This window comes from Brienomyrus brachyistius, unplaced genomic scaffold, assembly GCF_023856365.1.
Source record: "Brienomyrus brachyistius isolate T26 unplaced genomic scaffold, BBRACH_0.4 scaffold67, whole genome shotgun sequence".
Taxonomy (NCBI): Eukaryota; Metazoa; Chordata; class Actinopteri; order Osteoglossiformes; family Mormyridae; genus Brienomyrus; species Brienomyrus brachyistius.
Window position 1 is genome coordinate 434469 of NW_026042342.1, and position 16772 is coordinate 451240.

Genomic DNA, 16772 nt, shown 5'->3' on the forward strand with positions numbered 1-16772 from the left:
AAAATACATATTTCTTATGAATTTAAAGAATATCTCAATAATTTACAGAGTGGACAGAACAAATGTCTACTGAAGGTCATTCGCATAAAACATATCTCTTATGTGCCATTTTATTAGAATTCAATTATTCTTTATAATCACGTTCTTTCCATATTAAAATGACTTATATGTTATACCGGAGTTTACTTGCCAATGGTTTATGAAAAAACGGATTATATTTTTTAATAAACCATTATTGGTGTGACCATATGTCCTCTTTTGCTCGGACTTGCCCTCTATTTGGGACCTAAAAATTGCTTAAGTGTTCAGCATTTCGCTTTATCTCAGGTTGAAATCTGCTTTCTACAATCCTAATACTTTCTCTATGCACATTTGCGTTGCTTTGGCGTGTCTGTGCGTCCTGCTCCTGGTGTCCTTTTTTGCAAATCAAAATATGGTCATCCTACTATAACAAAAATTTGTCGTTTTCTATTTAATTCTAGTTTACTGGAGGACAATGTGTCAAATTATGTTTTTGCACATTTGAGTGAGTAAGGTACGTAACCATTACGGCAATAACAACACGCCTCTCGACTTTAATTATTTTGTTTTCTTCGTGGCTTTTTATTTGAACAAATACACACTATACCTGCACAGATTACACTCTATATTCCACGACTTCTTAATTTTACTGCTACGAATATCCCACTTGCATTGCCGCATTATAATTACAATTAAACTTTATAAAGCAAACACATTATGTTGACAAATATAAATATATGTATTATAAAGATTTGTTAATTTAAAAAACTCATTTGAACGGTTTTGACAAAAATATATATGCTATAGCAAATAAATACATTTAACAGGCATTTTACTTAGACAGTGAAACAGCGTCATATTCATTCGTCAGAACGCACGAATTGGGTCCTTTCGCCCTCCGTCGCACCACAGGGATCTGGAAGGTTCTGTGACGGAGCCGACTAAATTGAGCAAAGAATAAGAGGCCAAGTAAAATCTACATCCATCCGAGGCTTAAAATATATTTTGGGGGTCGGGGATACATCGACTCTCCTTTCACTAACTGTTATAATACCTGAATACAAAAATAAGTAGCCATGCCTGAAGTCGTCGGTGCTTCGAAAGCTTCCAATGGAAAAAACAAAGGAGGCGCGTATGTAGATCGGGATAAACCTGCCCAGATTCGTTTTAGCAACATATCTGCTGCAAAAGGTAATGGTGCATTTTCCGCTTTCATTTCTCTTGATTATTTTCATCCCTGCGTATTTCCTAAACGGGAGTGGTTGGAGGTGGCAGGTTATACGGCAATGAATGAATTAACGGTTCTTGCTTAGTCTGCAGTCAGAAACTGTTCGGAAAGATTAAAAATAATCACGTCCTGTCATTTTTCGTTTTCCCATAATGTATTTATGCGCCGAATAGTTTTCTGATTGCTAATTCGTAACATGCTCGTTTTGAATCTTTGCCGCCATGAGTTTGCAGAAATCACTTTGCCCATGTAAGGTCTAAGATTAATTGAAGGATTTAAAAAAATAAAATTAATTTCATTTGTCGTATTATGGATGTTAATGTCCAAAAAAATTCATTCCCATTGGAAGTAGATTGAATATTATAGAAACTGCGTGAGATTCTTCCTGGTTGGAAATGATGGCCTTGTTTGGGCTGTGCGAGGGTTAACCACTGACGTAACATATTATGCTAATATCCGTATGTAATATTGGGCGGGTGTGAAACATTTGAATTGATTCCATGTTTTTGCTTTGACAGCTGTTGCTGATGCCATCAGAACCAGCCTAGGTCCCAAGGGAATGGACAAGATGGTAGGGAGAGTTGTGCTCAACTTAACATGTTTGGGTGTGTTTATCACTTTGTCTGAAAAGGGCATTTCTTTTCTTTAACTACAGATCCAGGACGGTAAGGGCGATGTCACCATAACCAATGATGGAGCTACCATCCTTAAGCTGATGCAAGTTCTGCACCCGGCTGCTAAAATGGTGTGTGTGCTTACCTGGGGAGTATGCGGCACTGATAGCTCTCTGCTCCCGTCATGCTCGTGGGGAGTATGCCGCACTGATAGCTCTCTGCTCCCGTCATGCTCATGGGCTGCCTTATGCATGGCAGGGGCTCTTAGTGGGATTGAAGCAAACCAATAAAAGAATCTAAGATGGAGGTGTAAGGATGTTTTTGACGTTAGACTCCACGTGATCTCACACTGACAGCCTGGTTAAAACTGTGTGCCCCATAGCTGGTGGAGCTGTCAAAGGCCCAGGACATTGAGGCTGGGGACGGCACAACATCTGTGGTGGTGATTGCTGGAGCTCTACTTGATGCGTGTTCCAAACTGCTCCAGAAAGGTGAGTTATTTTCCTATATATGTTGTTTAACCCTAAAAAAAAACAATAGCAGAGCGATTATCCTCCTAACCCATGAGTCCAAACCCAGAATCAAGCTTCCGTTTCAGCAGCTTGGGCGGGTGATGTTATAAACCTGCTCATTTTCATTGGTGCGGTGCCTCTGGCAGGTATCCACCCCACCACTATCTCGGAGTCCTTCCAGAAGGCAGTGGACAAAGGTGTGGAAGTGCTGACAAGCATGAGCCAGCCCGTGCAGCTCAGCGACACGGAGACGCTGCTCAACAGCGCCACCACCGCCCTCTGCTCCAAGGTGGTGTCCCAGTACTCCAGCCTGCTGGCCCCCATGAGCGTGGATGCCGTCATGCGGGTCATCGATCCATCCTCGGCCACCAGCGTCGACCTGCGGGACATCAAGATCGTCAAGAAGCTTGGGTAGGCGTGCCACGGGACCGGGCGCCACAATAGATCTCAGCTGAGGATCGCTGGTGCTGGGGGGCTTCTGGGAATGATTGAGGGTCTGTGATTATGGGCCAGATCGTGTTCTGCACTACCTCTCCCCAGCATCTTCATTCAGGGTGTGTAGTAGACAGAGCTTACAACTCACTAGTTGTTCTTCAGCCCATCAGAGTAAACTGGTGTCTTTTTCCATTCATTCATTACTCTAAAAACCACTTATCTTGGTCAGCATCCAAGGGGGAGGGGCCTGGAACCTATCCCAGGCAGCACAGGCTGTTATATTCCCTGACTAGGATGCCAGGCCATAGCAAGGCACATAAACAAGCACACGAATTATGGATGATTTCGAGCCACCATGTAATTGCATATCTTTGGACTATTGGAGGGAACCAGAAAATACAGGGAGGTCTTGCAAACTGCATACAGTTTATAGGCATCTGGTGCCTTTTCTTGCCTTAAATGCTAAGCAGCAGGTTCCTTCTGCAGGGGGACCATTGATGACTGTGAGCTCATCGATGGACTGGTGCTCACTCAGAGGGTGGTGAACTCGGGCGTGTCCCGCGTGGAGAAAGCCAAGATCGGACTCATTCAGTTCTGCCTCTCTCCTCCGAAGACTGACGTGAGTCTCATTGTGACCCGGTCATCCTGAACCGTGCCATCTGGCCCAGTGATTAGATGGAGAATGTCTTGAGGGGCGAGCCGACGTTTCGCTTTGCTTCTTCATGCAGATGGACAACCAGATTGTGGTGTCCGACTACGCACAGATGGATAGGGTCTTGCGTGAAGAGAGGGCCTACATCCTCAACCTGGTGAAACAGATCAAGAAAGCTGGTTGTAACATGCTGCTGATTCAGAAGTCTATACTTAGGTAACGTACAGTTTTCTCGTGTGGGTTTTTCCAAAACTCATGCTGAGTTCTGATATACTCATTTGCATTGCCTAATTAGAGACGCTTCCCAGGTTACAGTGGGGTTAAGTTCAGATAAAGTTGTCTTTAGGCAAAAGTTCATTTTAATACAGTATACCTAACCTGACAAAGTCATAGCCTAGCCTACCTTAAGCAACACTTACATGAGCCTACAGCTGGACATAATCACTAACACAAAGCCTATTTTATGATAAAGTGTTAAATATCTCATTTAATTTATTAAAAAATGTACCGAAAGTGAAAACACGATGGAAGTGGAATATCCATCGTGAAATATCACATCACAGACCATTGTAACCCGGAGAGCGTCTGTAGTTCACCGTGAGTTATAAGTGAGTCTGTTGGTTATCTGACCACTGCCAGTGAGTGACCTGGTGTCGGTTTTTGTCTTCAGAGATGCCCTCAGTGACCTGGCTCTGCACTTCTTAAACAAGATGAAGATCATGGTCGTCAAGGATATTGAGCGGGAAGATATCGAGTTCATTTGTAAGGTAGATGAACTTGTGTTGGCACTGACGTAGTGGATACTTTCTATTTGACAAACTTGACTGTGTTGAAAGTGGGTCCAAAGCTTTATCCGGTGGTGTGTCTGCAGACAATTGGAACCAAGCCCGTCGCCCATATCGACCAGTTTACCCCTGAGATGCTGGGCACCGCGGAACTGGCAGAGGAGGTCAATCTGGATGGATCTGGGAAACTGGTCAAGGTAACCTGAATCCAATGAAGAAATCCACACATGTATTTAACAGTAGACACTGTAGCGATTGAAACTTCTGCTACGTTTTAACTTCCAGGTTATCTGTCAGGTAATTATCTTTGCAATGCAATAAAAAATAGTCATTGTGATAAATTGCAGTGAAACTCAATGCATGTGATTCTTCTGCAATATTTTGAGGTACATATGAATATTAAAGGAATTAAGATAAACTAGTATGTAAAATATTAAAACCATAAAATATAAATGTGAAAGAGGTTAACTACTGCATAAGCTATGTGTTGACATGTTTAGTAAATATGTACAATTTATTACATATGTATGTAGTAAGAGGTAAGCATGTATTACAGTGGTACAGTTAACAGTAATGGGGATTATTGTACAGGTCGTCCCCCTTGGTCTTTGGTTCTCTAAGTTGCATTTCCAGTCTGACTGAGAGGTCTATGCCTGCCTGCAGATCACTGGCTGCACCAGCCCCGGGAAGACTGTCAGCATCGTGGTGCGCGGGTCCAACAAGTTGGTCATCGAGGAGGCCGAGCGTTCCATCCACGACGCCCTCTGCGTCATCCGCTGCCTGGTGAAGAAGAGGTGCAGTATGGGAACTGGCCTTCAGAGGGCCATGTTTCTCTGCAGTTTCACTCATTCTATGATGTTTGCATGTATCTTGATGTCCTCCTGCCCTGCGACTCTCTGCAGGGCTCTGATCGCGGGTGGAGGGGCCCCTGAAATCGAGCTGGCTCTGCGCCTGGCAGAGTATGCGAGGAGCCTGGGTGGCATGGAGGCCTACTGTGTCCGGGCGTACGCCGATGCCTTGGAGGTGGTGCCATCCACGCTGGCCGAGAATGCCGGGCTCAACCCCATCTCCACCGTGACAGAGCTGCGTAACCGCCATGCCCAGGGCGAGAAGACTGCCGGGATCAACGTCCGCAAGGTGGGGGTTCGATGGGATCTGGGTTCTCTGAGCAGGTTACTGTTGGCCCGCTGTGTTTCAGTCCTCGTTAATGACATGTACATTTGGGTTATGCCCTGGGATCTGGGTTCCCTGTGCTGGTTACTGTTGGCCCGCTGTGTTTCAGTCCTCGCTATTAGCATGCACACATAGGTTATGCTCTTTCTTCTCGTAGGGTGGTATTTCCAACATTCTTGAGGAGCTGGTGGTTCAGCCCTTACTGGTGTCCATCAGTGCCTTGACGCTCGCCACGGAGACGGTCCGCAGCATCCTCAAGATCGACGATGTGGTAAGGAGCCTTAATGATTAGTAACCAAGGCCTGTCCGCTTAAACACCCCTGTGCTTTTACACAACTAGTGCTATATAATATGCTGATCTTCAATAATTTAACTTTTTTTTTTTTTTTTTTTTTGAAAATAAAGTTACACAGAGATCATACACAGGCATTCCAAGTAATGCTATTATGCTGGTTTTCTGGCATCCCTAACCAGTCTGTGTTTACCTTACAGACATGGTATGTACGACATGGAAGCCACTTTGTTTTGCAAACACTTGATTTTCCCTCTCTTTCACGTGGCAGGTGAATACCCGATGAGCAGTGGAGGTGACATCGCAAAGAAAAGTGACTGGCTTATACCAGGTCACTGCTTGGTATCATGGGAGCTAACTTGAGCTAAACATGATGTAGGCATCCTCTGTGCAGGCTAATCGTTACCTTATTTAATAATAAAAAAATTTTTCAAATGAGCATTTTGTCTTTGTTCATCTTTTATGACTTCGCATCATGGCAATGACTATATACCATATTAATATCTTCTCATGATAAGATGTACATTTCTGTAATGGTTGCCTGGTCTCTAAGGCAGTTGGGGAATTGTCGGACAAGGACTTCTTAATACTAAAATTTAAGATGCCTTTTAGTATCTGGCACATGATGAGCTCTGTAAGTGGTTATCACACTTTGAATCATATTACTTAAAAGGCTTAATGATAAACCAAGTAATCAACATTCGGTGCGAATGTTTCCCCCCCACAGTCCAAAGACATGCTGTGGCTAATTAGAGTTACTACATTGCCCGTGTGAGTGACTGGTGTGTGAGTGTGCCCTGCAATGGGCTGGCCCCCTATCCTGGGTTGTTCCTTGCCTCGTGCCCGTAGCTTCCGCGATAGGCTCCGTACTCTCCGCGACCCAGAAGTGTGAGCTGTTTAAAGAAGGCCGTTTTGAGTACAGAAGTCGTTGTCCGTTTTATAAAACGCCATAGGCTTTTTGGCCCTGGAGCCATACCGTTGTAGCAGAACTCCAGTTACCGGGACAACGACGCCTCGAGCTCCTATAGGACTGTTCGATGTGTGGGGCAGCAAGGCGTCTATCTATTTGAAGACTTAGCAATTTGTGAGAGCAATGGACAATTTACATCGGACAAACGTAATAGTGACCTCGTGTTTAAGACCGCCGGTAAAGCCGAAGTCTAAGGCACCGCTAGCGCTTTATGAGAGAGAAAGGGAGCATCCTCACGCAACGGGACGCACGGACACCCGAAATTACGAGAAAGAGGTGAAGTAAACCGACCCTCACATTTCAATGTGACTACATCCCAGACAGAATGTCCGATTTATAACTTTGATTGGAGTTAATTATCTTTATAATATAACTTTCCGAATAACTATACTACTATAATTACTTAATACTGTGTCAATAGAAAAAAATAATGTATATCTTTATTATATCTTGTCCAAATTTGCTATTACTGTCAGGTAATATAAATTAACATATGAATAAAATTCCTTGAATCCCAATAATAATAAGTGTGGTCGCCCTCCCATTTCCGTGGATGTTTGTTCAGTTCCTGCCTCCGGCTATTGATGTTTGCATGTTTTCCCTTGTTGTGGGTTTCCTCCTGTTTTGGGTAAATCGATGTGCCTCTGTAAAGGAGAGTCCCCTGCCCTTTTGCCCTATGCTCCTTGGCATAAGCTGCCACAACCTTCCCATAGGCTGTAGGAAAATGAATAGAAGGGATGATCATTATGATTCTTAGCCTGTGTAACTAAATTTCTGTTTTGATACTGTTGAAAACAGCTATATGGTGAATTGAACACACACATTGACCAAACAATCGAATGCACCGGATACTAAGAATCTGGTATTAAAAAGAGCATGTAACTTTATCAGGAGTTATACAGAGAATGTGATTCAATCCAGCATTCATTTTAAAAAATCAGCATGATTCAATAAAGTTTGATTACATTTATTTTCTTTGTCCTTAACTGAAATTACATTTACGCCGATCACGGACTAACAAATTAAACTTGACTAGTATTACATAAGGACTGGTGTTTTTTTCCTTTATTTATTTATTAACAGCATGCATTAAGTCTATTGCACATGCCCTTGCTTTCTGTATGTATCTACACATTGATACCAAGATGGTCAAAAGGCCCTACATGTCAGTGTGAGCTCTCTCCCTTGGGGCAGTGTTGTCTGTAAGAACCTGATGTGTTCAAAACAATGGCACATAAATCTTTGCATTTACATATTTCTGTATTTCTGTTGTTGTACTATTATTATTATTATTAACCCTGTGATTTTGATCAGGATTTATTAAAATATGTATTTGCTTATTTGATGTTTGTTTAGCTCAACAAAGTGTGTTGAGGCATGAACTGTATGCCCCCTGTCTCAGGGCATATACCCCCGATTTAAGCCTGCAACGTCTCACTCTAGCTGACTGCCATATGGTCTCTTAAGCAGCAGACATGGTGTTAATGAGCTTATTTGTGAAGCTTAACCCCGCAGAGTTGGCTTCCCCAGACTCAAACAAAATCTGACCTGAAAGCCAATTTTTCCATCATTGCAGAAGAGACATGTAATGAAAGCTTTCCTACAAAGTGTGAGGTTTAAAAGGTGCTTCTTTAGGTGGGACATAACCATGGATCCAGACAGGATAAGATTATCCCAGCAAGAACGTCGGAGGAAATGGTAGCTTCACGGATGAGCATGTCTTTGGTTTGGGGAATTAAATCATTGTATGTGGTAGAGCCGGCAAACTGCCCTCTGAGCAGAGCTGAGGCTGGATACAAAGCCTCACCACCGAGCAATCATGTGACAGCATCATGTGTCATGTGACCTTGCTGTGATGCCATATAAAACATTAAAAATGCATTTCAGCATTCAGTAAAGAGTGGTTACTCCACAGAGCTGTTCATATAGAACAATCCAGCTTTAATAGGTATTGCAGCTGCATTACTTGTAGTTTCTTAGCTGACAATGTTATCTAAAACAAGGTTTGATTCTTACCCATCTATACAGCTGAATATTGCACTAGTGAAAGATCAGGGTGAGTTCTGCGCTTGAATGTATCGGCATTGTCCCCCTAACCACTGAAACACAAGACAACGAACTATCAAAATACAGCGAAGTAAATCAAATATAATACTTGCATGATCTTTGTCATTCTTTACTACTAGTTGGTGTTTGACGGAGATGACGGAGGTGGAAGGGCTGAAGACCGCGCACACTGTCCTTTGACTTTAAAGGACTGTGGGATTTCCAAGGATCATTTTGACTTGCGGGAGTTTTGCTTGTCCAATGAGGAGTATTACAGGAAACTGGAGGAGCTGAAACAGGCCCACCTGCAGACTATGGCAGAGCTGGAGGGGATGTACCGGCATAAGCTGGATATAAAGGACGTACCTCCTGTGGACGGCAGAAACACAAGCGTGCCTCACAGGTTTGGTCTCACCTCCATGTGCACACACTATTTACTCTATGTCTCCTACCTGAATCCTCGTGTTTCTGGTGCCACTTGTTGACAAATGTGTACAACATATAAAATGCTCATGGGAGTTTCACATACACAAAAATGTTCTGAGGGCAGAACAAAAAAAAATGACTGGTTCAGAGAGATAACCAATCACATTGTAGGGGAGGTGGGTCCCAACAACTAAAGGAGGCAATACTAAGACGTCTGATTGGTTGGTCCCACCTCCTCTACAATCTAATTAGTGATCTCTCTGAGCCAATCATTTTTCATTCTGCCCTCAGAATATTTTTGTGTCAGTAAACCTCCTGTGAGTATATAAAATACCTTTTGTTAAAGCACTAATAAAAATCCTAGTATTTTCTTTTTTCAGGTCACAGTGGACAAAGCCCTGCTCCGTGCCAGTGAACCTGCATGATGCCTCATCAGCCCAGGATCTCGACCACTACGGCAGCTCTGGAATGTCGGGCACTTCAGAAGACAGCTATGTAAAGATCGAGCCAGTGATGAGTATTGTCATCTCTCCAAAGGAAAAGATCAAGAACATGTGGCAAGACTTCATCATCGGGGAGCTGACCCCCCGTTCCCGGTCTCCATCCTGCTCCTCACCGAGGAACCAGCTCATGAGCCAGAATCCTGGAGTCCTTAAGGACAAAACCAAGGGCAAAGAAAAACGCACTGGGCAGGAGCAGCATCCTGATGGCCAGAGGCTTCAAATAACTGTGCCCAAACCCTTCCGGATGACACTGCGTGAGGCGGAGAAGAAGCAAAGGATAGTAAGGTCCCGCTCGGAGGTGGAGCTGGAGAATGCCATGCTGAGGAAGCAACTGGAAGAGCTGACCGAATGCCAGAAGAAATTCCATGCCAGCCCCGTCCCTGCTCATGTCTACCTCCCCCTGTATGAGGAGATCTGCGAGCGCAACAAGGAGCGGCGCATCCTCTCCCGCCAGCAGAGACCTACCTCCCAGAAGCCCTTCAGCTTCTTGGAGAGGGAGTGTCGGAAGAGGGAGCAGAAGGTCCAGCTCCCCAGGGAGGAGAAGAAAGCTTTCCGGGCAAGGCCGGTTCCACGGAAGGTGTACAACTCCACAGTAAGTGAACGCCTCAAGGAGGACCAGCTGTACCGTGCCATCAAGATGCAGATGCGGGCCCAGGAGCTGCTTCACAGCGCTTCAATGCCATGCAGCATGCTTGCGCGACGATTGAGCAACAGGCGGAGGAACACGGAGGAAAAGACTGAGAGGACCGTCCAGGCGGAGGCCAACTTCCAGCCAAAAATCAACAGAGAGGTGCCAGATTTCGATGCCAGCTACCGGAGGTTCAGGAAACGGCTGCAAGACAAGCGGAACGTGAAACTCCTGACCGTCTGCGAGCCCTTTCATCTGAGGACCGCTCAGATCCCATCACGGCAGGACCGGATCCAGGCTGCCATCGAGGCAGAACTGGAGAGCTCCAGAGTGACACACAGGCCATACAGGCCCCAGGCACAGACTGTGGGCTCCAGCCTCTGTTCCTCCTTTTCAAGTAGCCTGGAACTTCTGCCTTCCAAAATCACAGATGCTGCCAAAAAGCGACAAGAGGCCGTGAGGTAACAGCTCACGGGCCCCCAAGTTGCTCCCGTGTGCTATTAGTCCGTAGTTTGAGCCCATAGGTCGATTAGAGTCATATTTTTTTGTGGATGAATGAATCCCATGTCAGTGAATCCCCAAGAAATCTCTCCCTCCTTCATCAAAATTACATCCCAAGTACAAACCATTCGCAGTACACAAGAGCACAGGATATCAGTAGGGAAATGTCCAAACCTACACCCCTGCCCCTGCAAGTGCTTCTCGGATTTCCCAGCTCCCGCCCTGAGTGCCAGTCTTTTTTCTCCAAGTAGAAGGGCACTCGAGCAGAGAAGGGAGGCTGAAGAAGAGGAAGACAGATGGCGAGAGAAGCAGAGACAGAGAGAGAGGAAGCTACAGAAAGTGATCAGTAGACGTGCCCTGGCTAATGACCCGCACACGGCCCTGTCCCAAATCTGCCCGACCAAACTGAAGCAGTTCAGGTACCGAACAGTGCCCATGTCATTAATTCTTTCTGCTCCGTGACTATTACTAGTATGATGATGAGAACACCAGACTGTATAGACCTTTTCTTTTTATATTTTTACTGGAAGCTGTCCTACCCAAACGGAGTATTAGAATCAGAAGGTCGCTGGTTCAAACCCAGCCTCAGCATGTCTGTGGGTCCTTGATCAAGGCCCTTAACCCCCAGCTCCCTGGGCACCCCAACAGGTGGCAGCCCTTCACGGACAGCTTACTCTACAAAGAGCAAGTTGAGGGAGGTGTAAAGACAATTTCCCCACGGGGATCAATAAAGTATCAATTATTATTATTATTTATTTTGATTCCCTAAAATCAAGTAAATGTTTGAATGTGCAATTATTGGGAAATTAGAAGAGAAAGTTTTCTCCATCCAGAAACTTAAACGTAAGAAGTGTTCAGATAATTGGTCTTATTGTTACACTTCTAATCATGTTTTAATTAGTTTAATTTTTTATAATATTCTCTGTTCATTTATATGAAAATCCAAGCTTATTTTAGTTGTATTCCTTGGTTAACATATGGGCTAATCTATTATTTTCTACATATAAGGGTAGCACTTGTAATGACCCTAGAACTACTAACCACATTGTCAATAAACAAAAGTACCGCTTGTCACTGGTGCTGTACCCTTAGCTGCAGGTAATTGTACCTTTTAAGGTACAGAAACCGATTCTAATGAACATTTCTGTACCACTGATGGCACAATAAAGTTTTTTGTAATGTTCCTCAATGTCCATTTCTGTACCTTAAATTAGACTAAAAGGTACAGTTACCTACAGCTAGGCAGAGGTAGAAATTTCAGGTCCATAAAGTAAAAATCCCAACCACAGTTTTGATTCAACCAACCAGTTGTGTACAAAAAGTCGCAGTCACAGAGTATTTCCCTGCTTGGTTGAAACAAAATCTTGGTCTGGATCTTTACTTTCTGGATCTGAAATTTCCACCTTTACGGCTAGGGCATAATTGGCAGACCCTTGCAGGTACAACCCCAGTGACAAGCAAAGGTACAAATCGGTACTCTTTTTTTCTGGCAGTGCATGTCTGTTAGGGGCTTGCTGATCTTCCCTCCATATTTTATACGTGAACGGGAGTTACCGCTGCTCTGTGTGTTTGGAACAGGACGCAGGACCGCCAGCGTAGGAAAGAGTATGGGGCAGAGATGCGGGAAATCCAGAAGCGGGTCGAGGGGAGGCCTCTGCTGCTGGAGCAGGTGACACTGGTGAGCTGAGAGGCCTGGCACCTACCTGAGGGCATCTGAGGTTCCTTTAAGTCCATGACTCAGCCCATCCTAAGGGGCACAGCTTACAACTGGCTCCAAAGAAGGGCACCTGCCTCCCATTCCCACTTGAATCCATCTTGCATTGGCTCCTCTTCATATATTGTCATGTGTCCAACGGCATTTTATATACGGTTAATAGATCCGTCACAAACCATTTGTATCATCCAGCTGCAAATCCAGTATTCAGAACTAACTGATTTTAAGTACAAACCACGTGGACTTTTTCTCTGCATTAGACGAACGCCAAGCTGGCCGCAGAGAAGCGCTTCGCTGAAGCACTCAGAGGGTACGGACTGAGCCAAGACATCATCAGCTACAGGGCATCGGGGCACCCGCTCTCAGAGGAATCCCTCAGCTCCGCCTCCTTCACTGATAAGCTGAGGTGACTTTCATCCCCCTTTCTGTCTGAGAAACAGTTCAGGCTGGTGAAATCAAAAGTCAGAGTCTTCATTTATCATGTGCATGCTGCACAGTATGGCAAAGACATCTGTACAGTGAAATGTTTGTGGTGAGACTAAAATAGAACAAACGATCACACATACAATACACATGTACCACCGAAATACAATGGGGAGGGGAGAAGGGAAACGCATAAAATAAAATAAACAAAAATAAGACGAATAGAAAGGAATGACCCAGGAATAAAGAAAATAGATCTTGAAAAATTTTGAGATCTTTGAAATTTTGCAAAGTGGCTATCAATGGAATTAACCATGTTCTTGTTACACTCTTATTTAATATCTGGTGTAAAAGCAGTAAAATATCATTAGATGTGTGTGAATGAATGGTGTGTTAGTGTGCCCAGCAATGGGTTGACGCCCCATCCTGGGTTGTTTCCTGCGTTGTTCCCATAGGCTCTGGGATACACACCCAACCCCCCCATGACCCTGAATAGGGCAAGTGGTTTTAGAAAATGGATGGATGGATGGATGGAGTAGCATTAGGATTATGACAGATTTTTTTAATTCAAATCAAATTTATGTAAACCTGTAAAAATCCATCTATTTAGATTTTAGAGATTATTTGTCATTGTTGACACATCACAGTGCGCAACAACGAAATGTGTTCTCTGCATTTAACCCATATGTGACCATGTGACACAGCAGGGGGCAGCTAATTCAGCACCCAGGGAGCAGTGCTTGGGTGCAGAACCTTGCTCAGGGTACTTCAGTGGTTTCTTGCTGGTCAGGGATTTGAACCTGAAATCTTTCAATTACAAGTGCGCTTCCCTAACAATTAAGCCACCACTGACCACAGATACAGAACAGACAACAGAATTATTATTTCTCTCTACCAATAATGAAGATCCCAACTGGAATCACCAACAGAACTATGCAAAGTTTCAGGGCCTATACCAGGGCTATTCAAATCACGGTCTTCAAGGGCCGAGCCCTGCCGATTTTCCAGCCTTCCTTTACCTGTGAACCAGGTGTGAAGCCTCTGGCCAATCAGAGTCAGTAATTGTTAAACTAACGTCCTAGTAGTCAATATTGTGTGGTACTGTGGTCTTTTTCAGCAATAAGAACTATGATGCGGCAGGGTCCCCTGCAGGTGCAGAGTCCTTTCCAGATGGTTACCCAGAAGACTTTGATCGAGAGCTAAGTGAAGGAGAGGAAGGAGAGATGCATGAAGTCCAGAAAGGCACAGAAGAGGAGGACAAGAGAGCAGACCAAAGTGAGCTACAGGAAAATGAGGATGAGACCAAAGAACAGTATTTAGAGCAGGAAAAGAAAGACGACGGCGGGCAGGAGCATAACAGGAAGGCACCAAGCCGAAGCTCCAGTGGTGAAGAGAGTAACGCAGAAGACGTGGAAGGCTGTGAAGAGCATGACAGTGAGGGACCCTGAATCCATACGCACAACTGCTGTGTCCCAATTCAGGGGCTGCGTCGTTCATAGGCTCCATTCGAAGACTGAATGCGTCACAGCGGCATGACAAGGCTGTCCCATTTCAAAGGCTCCTTCAAATGCGGTCTAGGAACGCGTCCTCCTTTTGCCAAAGGGTGGATCCTACGTAGCCCCACATATCCCAAGATGCATTGCACGGACCTTCGAAGGACGCAGCCTACAAAGGCTACGTAGGCCATGTCCTTTGAAAGATGCAGCCGCTGAATTCGGACAATGTACAGGCGCAAACCAACCGATCCAAACTGCGCGCGAACACAGAGGAGAGATAACACTGTTTACACAGAATTTCTCCCCGTGTTTACAGCTGAATTATGAATAAAATAATAAAAACAACCCTTATTAACATTGTGAAGTTCCTTTGGTTTTTAAATCCATTACCCAATTTCCCAGTAAAATCTTTCTTAACCAAACCAGCCCACTATAAATGTGCTAGATTGATTTTAAATAATTATGTTTGAGATGGTCAATATTTGTTCAAATAAAAGGTGCAGTCTGATTTTACACACTAGGTGGGGCAGTTTAAATACATATTCTAGGTTCAAATATATTGCATGGCAACACGAATATCTATGGCAAATTCAATGTTAAAAGCTGTTTAATGATTTCATAATAAAAGTACTTTTACACGGCTCCAAGGAAACCTAAAGAATTCAACTAAAATTAATTAAAATTCACAGTAGTAGTAAAGATGCAAGAGATTACTCAAAGAGGTTTTGTAGAGAGTACAGCCTTGGTTTAATTTCTCATGAAAATGTACATCACATGCAATCACGCATGCAGCAAAATGTACATCTACACGATGTGCTGCAAAAATGCAGGGCTCTTGTAATTTCATGCAAATGTGAACTTTGAAGTTATATAAGGGGCAGAAGGGAGGGGACTGCATCCTGTAAGACATCAAATTATGCCATTCATACCCAGCAAGAGGGAAAAAGGCAGAAAACAATGGGGATTGTCAACCTGAAACATATTCCCAAGTGAGCGCACTTCCAGATTCTCCCTTCTTGCTTAGTTTTAAATTAGACTGGTTTACAAGAATGTTACTTTTACTAGTAAGAATGAATAATGTTATGACAGGTCAGCCTTATACTAATAAAAGGCAATTTGGCTCGCCATACTACCTAAGCAGGCAGACTATGCCTTATAATCATTACCATGTTTCCTTCTCCCCAGAACATGGCGGACAGACCTCGTGAAGGTGTTCTGGGTTACTGAAAAGCAGAAAGAAAGAGGAAGAAATTCTTTCATCTGTACTGCATTACTGGATGCTTAAAGATGGTCAATGAAGCCAATAATGTAATTTTAATTTAAATACAATCATAATTTGATATGTAGATCAACCCACCTGAACAACCACTCATTTCAGTAAGCTTGGATGTGAAAACATCTTGGGTCAATGACAAGAGATACTGATGTTAATCTTTTTGTTATTTCCATACATATAACGTTAAAAAGGGCATATGTGTTTTCAATTAGCCTAATCGGTAGCCCGAATTACAGTTAAATTTACTTATTTTGAAACACTAAAATAAGTGATCTTATTAAATGCATAATACAGTAATGACAGTGATTCCTGTCATTGCATTTGATATAATGTACAATAAATTATTTCGTGCAGTACACACAATAGCAGCATTTCGGTCAGTGGCATTGCCCCTGCTCTCATCACGCTGCGCATTTTAAGCCGGATCCGAAGCCAGTATTTTTCCACTTCCAAGCATTCGCTTAAATCTGTAGCACATGACGTAACATAGGGCGGGCGTTTGTGAAAATACGCCTTTAACCCGCATTTGTAAATCGCTGCAAAACTTTATAAACGCGCCGATGCACCTATTAGTTTATTCTTACCCTTCACCCCCTGTATAAAACGAGGATGTATTTGTTAAGTTTTAACCTTGTGCCAAGTGCCCAGCCTGTACTATTACTCTGCTCTAGTTCACCAGCGCAGCCACTCCCCTTTGTGGTCAGTGGAAAATTACCAGGTTCATAGAATCGCTTCAGCAACACTTACATCAAAATCGAAGGCTGTGCCTAAGCACTTTTATGGTACTTTTAAAATACTCCTTTTAAAAGAGCGATACACTTAAAATTACACGTTTGCTGGACTTTTTCGACGGTAATGTGAGTTTGCACGTTATACGTTTGTTTAATTTACTGACCGCATTGTTAGTCATTGAAACGTCGACAGTCGGCTAAATTCTATCACCTTTTAAAACCGCTTAGTGACGGGGAGAAAAGAGATGCAGATGCTTCGTATGGCACAAACTACATTTGTATTTTGACAGAGAAAGCTTGCAAGGAACTTGGGTCCATAGTGAGCCCGCCTTCTTTTTCATAGAAG

General features: G+C 43.8%; 2 protein-coding genes and 1 long non-coding RNA gene across 3 annotated transcripts; 2 read left to right on the top strand and 1 right to left on the bottom strand.

Annotated features, from left to right (window-relative positions):
* The first annotated feature begins 895 nt into the window (after nt 1-895).
* cct4 (chaperonin containing TCP1, subunit 4 (delta)) lies at nt 896-6150 on the top strand. Its single transcript, XM_049002359.1, has 13 exons — nt 896-1212; nt 1768-1820; nt 1905-1994; nt 2246-2354; nt 2522-2786; nt 3297-3429; nt 3539-3678; nt 4133-4229; nt 4334-4444; nt 4911-5041; nt 5150-5384; nt 5578-5691; nt 5984-6150. The coding sequence occupies exons 1-13, from the start codon at nt 1098-1100 to the stop codon at nt 5996-5998; spliced, it is 1608 nt and encodes a 535-aa protein (XP_048858316.1). The 5' UTR covers nt 896-1097; the 3' UTR covers nt 5999-6150.
* A 493-nt stretch (nt 6151-6643) lies between these two features.
* On the top strand, nt 6644-15698 carry fam161a (FAM161 centrosomal protein A). Its single transcript, XM_049002360.1, has 8 exons — nt 6644-6958; nt 8869-9131; nt 9535-10746; nt 11038-11205; nt 12365-12464; nt 12761-12906; nt 14041-14357; nt 15605-15698. Exons 1-8 carry the CDS (start codon nt 6806-6808, stop codon nt 15625-15627), a joined length of 2382 nt encoding a protein of 793 aa, XP_048858317.1. The 5' UTR covers nt 6644-6805; the 3' UTR covers nt 15628-15698.
* LOC125725441 (uncharacterized) lies at nt 15162-16741 on the bottom strand. The gene is made up of 3 exons (XR_007387489.1): nt 16280-16741; nt 15777-15818; nt 15162-15642 (listed from the first exon to the last, which is right to left on the bottom strand). It is a non-coding gene; the product is annotated as an uncharacterized LOC125725441 (long non-coding RNA).
* Between the last annotated feature and the right edge of the window lie 31 nt (nt 16742-16772).

What these genes read in the sequence shown, in the direction of transcription:
- cct4 (XM_049002359.1), top strand. Translation starts at nt 1,098, where the DNA reads ATGCCTGAAGTCGTCGGTGCTTCGAAAGCTTCCAATGGAAAAAACAAA. An exon ending in TCTCTCCTCCGAAGACTGAC is followed by an intron (nt 3,430 to 3,538) that starts GTGAGTCTCATT and finishes TTCTTCATGCAG; the next exon opens with ATGGACAACCAGATTGTGGT. An exon ending in GATCTGGGAAACTGGTCAAG is followed by an intron (nt 4,445 to 4,910) that starts GTAACCTGAATC and finishes GCCTGCCTGCAG; the next exon opens with ATCACTGGCTGCACCAGCCC.
- fam161a (XM_049002360.1), top strand. Translation starts at nt 6,806, where the DNA reads ATGGACAATTTACATCGGACAAACGTAATAGTGACCTCGTGTTTAAGA. An exon ending in AACACAAGCGTGCCTCACAG is followed by an intron (nt 9,132 to 9,534) that starts GTTTGGTCTCAC and finishes TTCTTTTTTCAG; the next exon opens with GTCACAGTGGACAAAGCCCT. An exon ending in TGCTGGAGCAGGTGACACTG is followed by an intron (nt 12,465 to 12,760) that starts GTGAGCTGAGAG and finishes TCTCTGCATTAG; the next exon opens with ACGAACGCCAAGCTGGCCGC.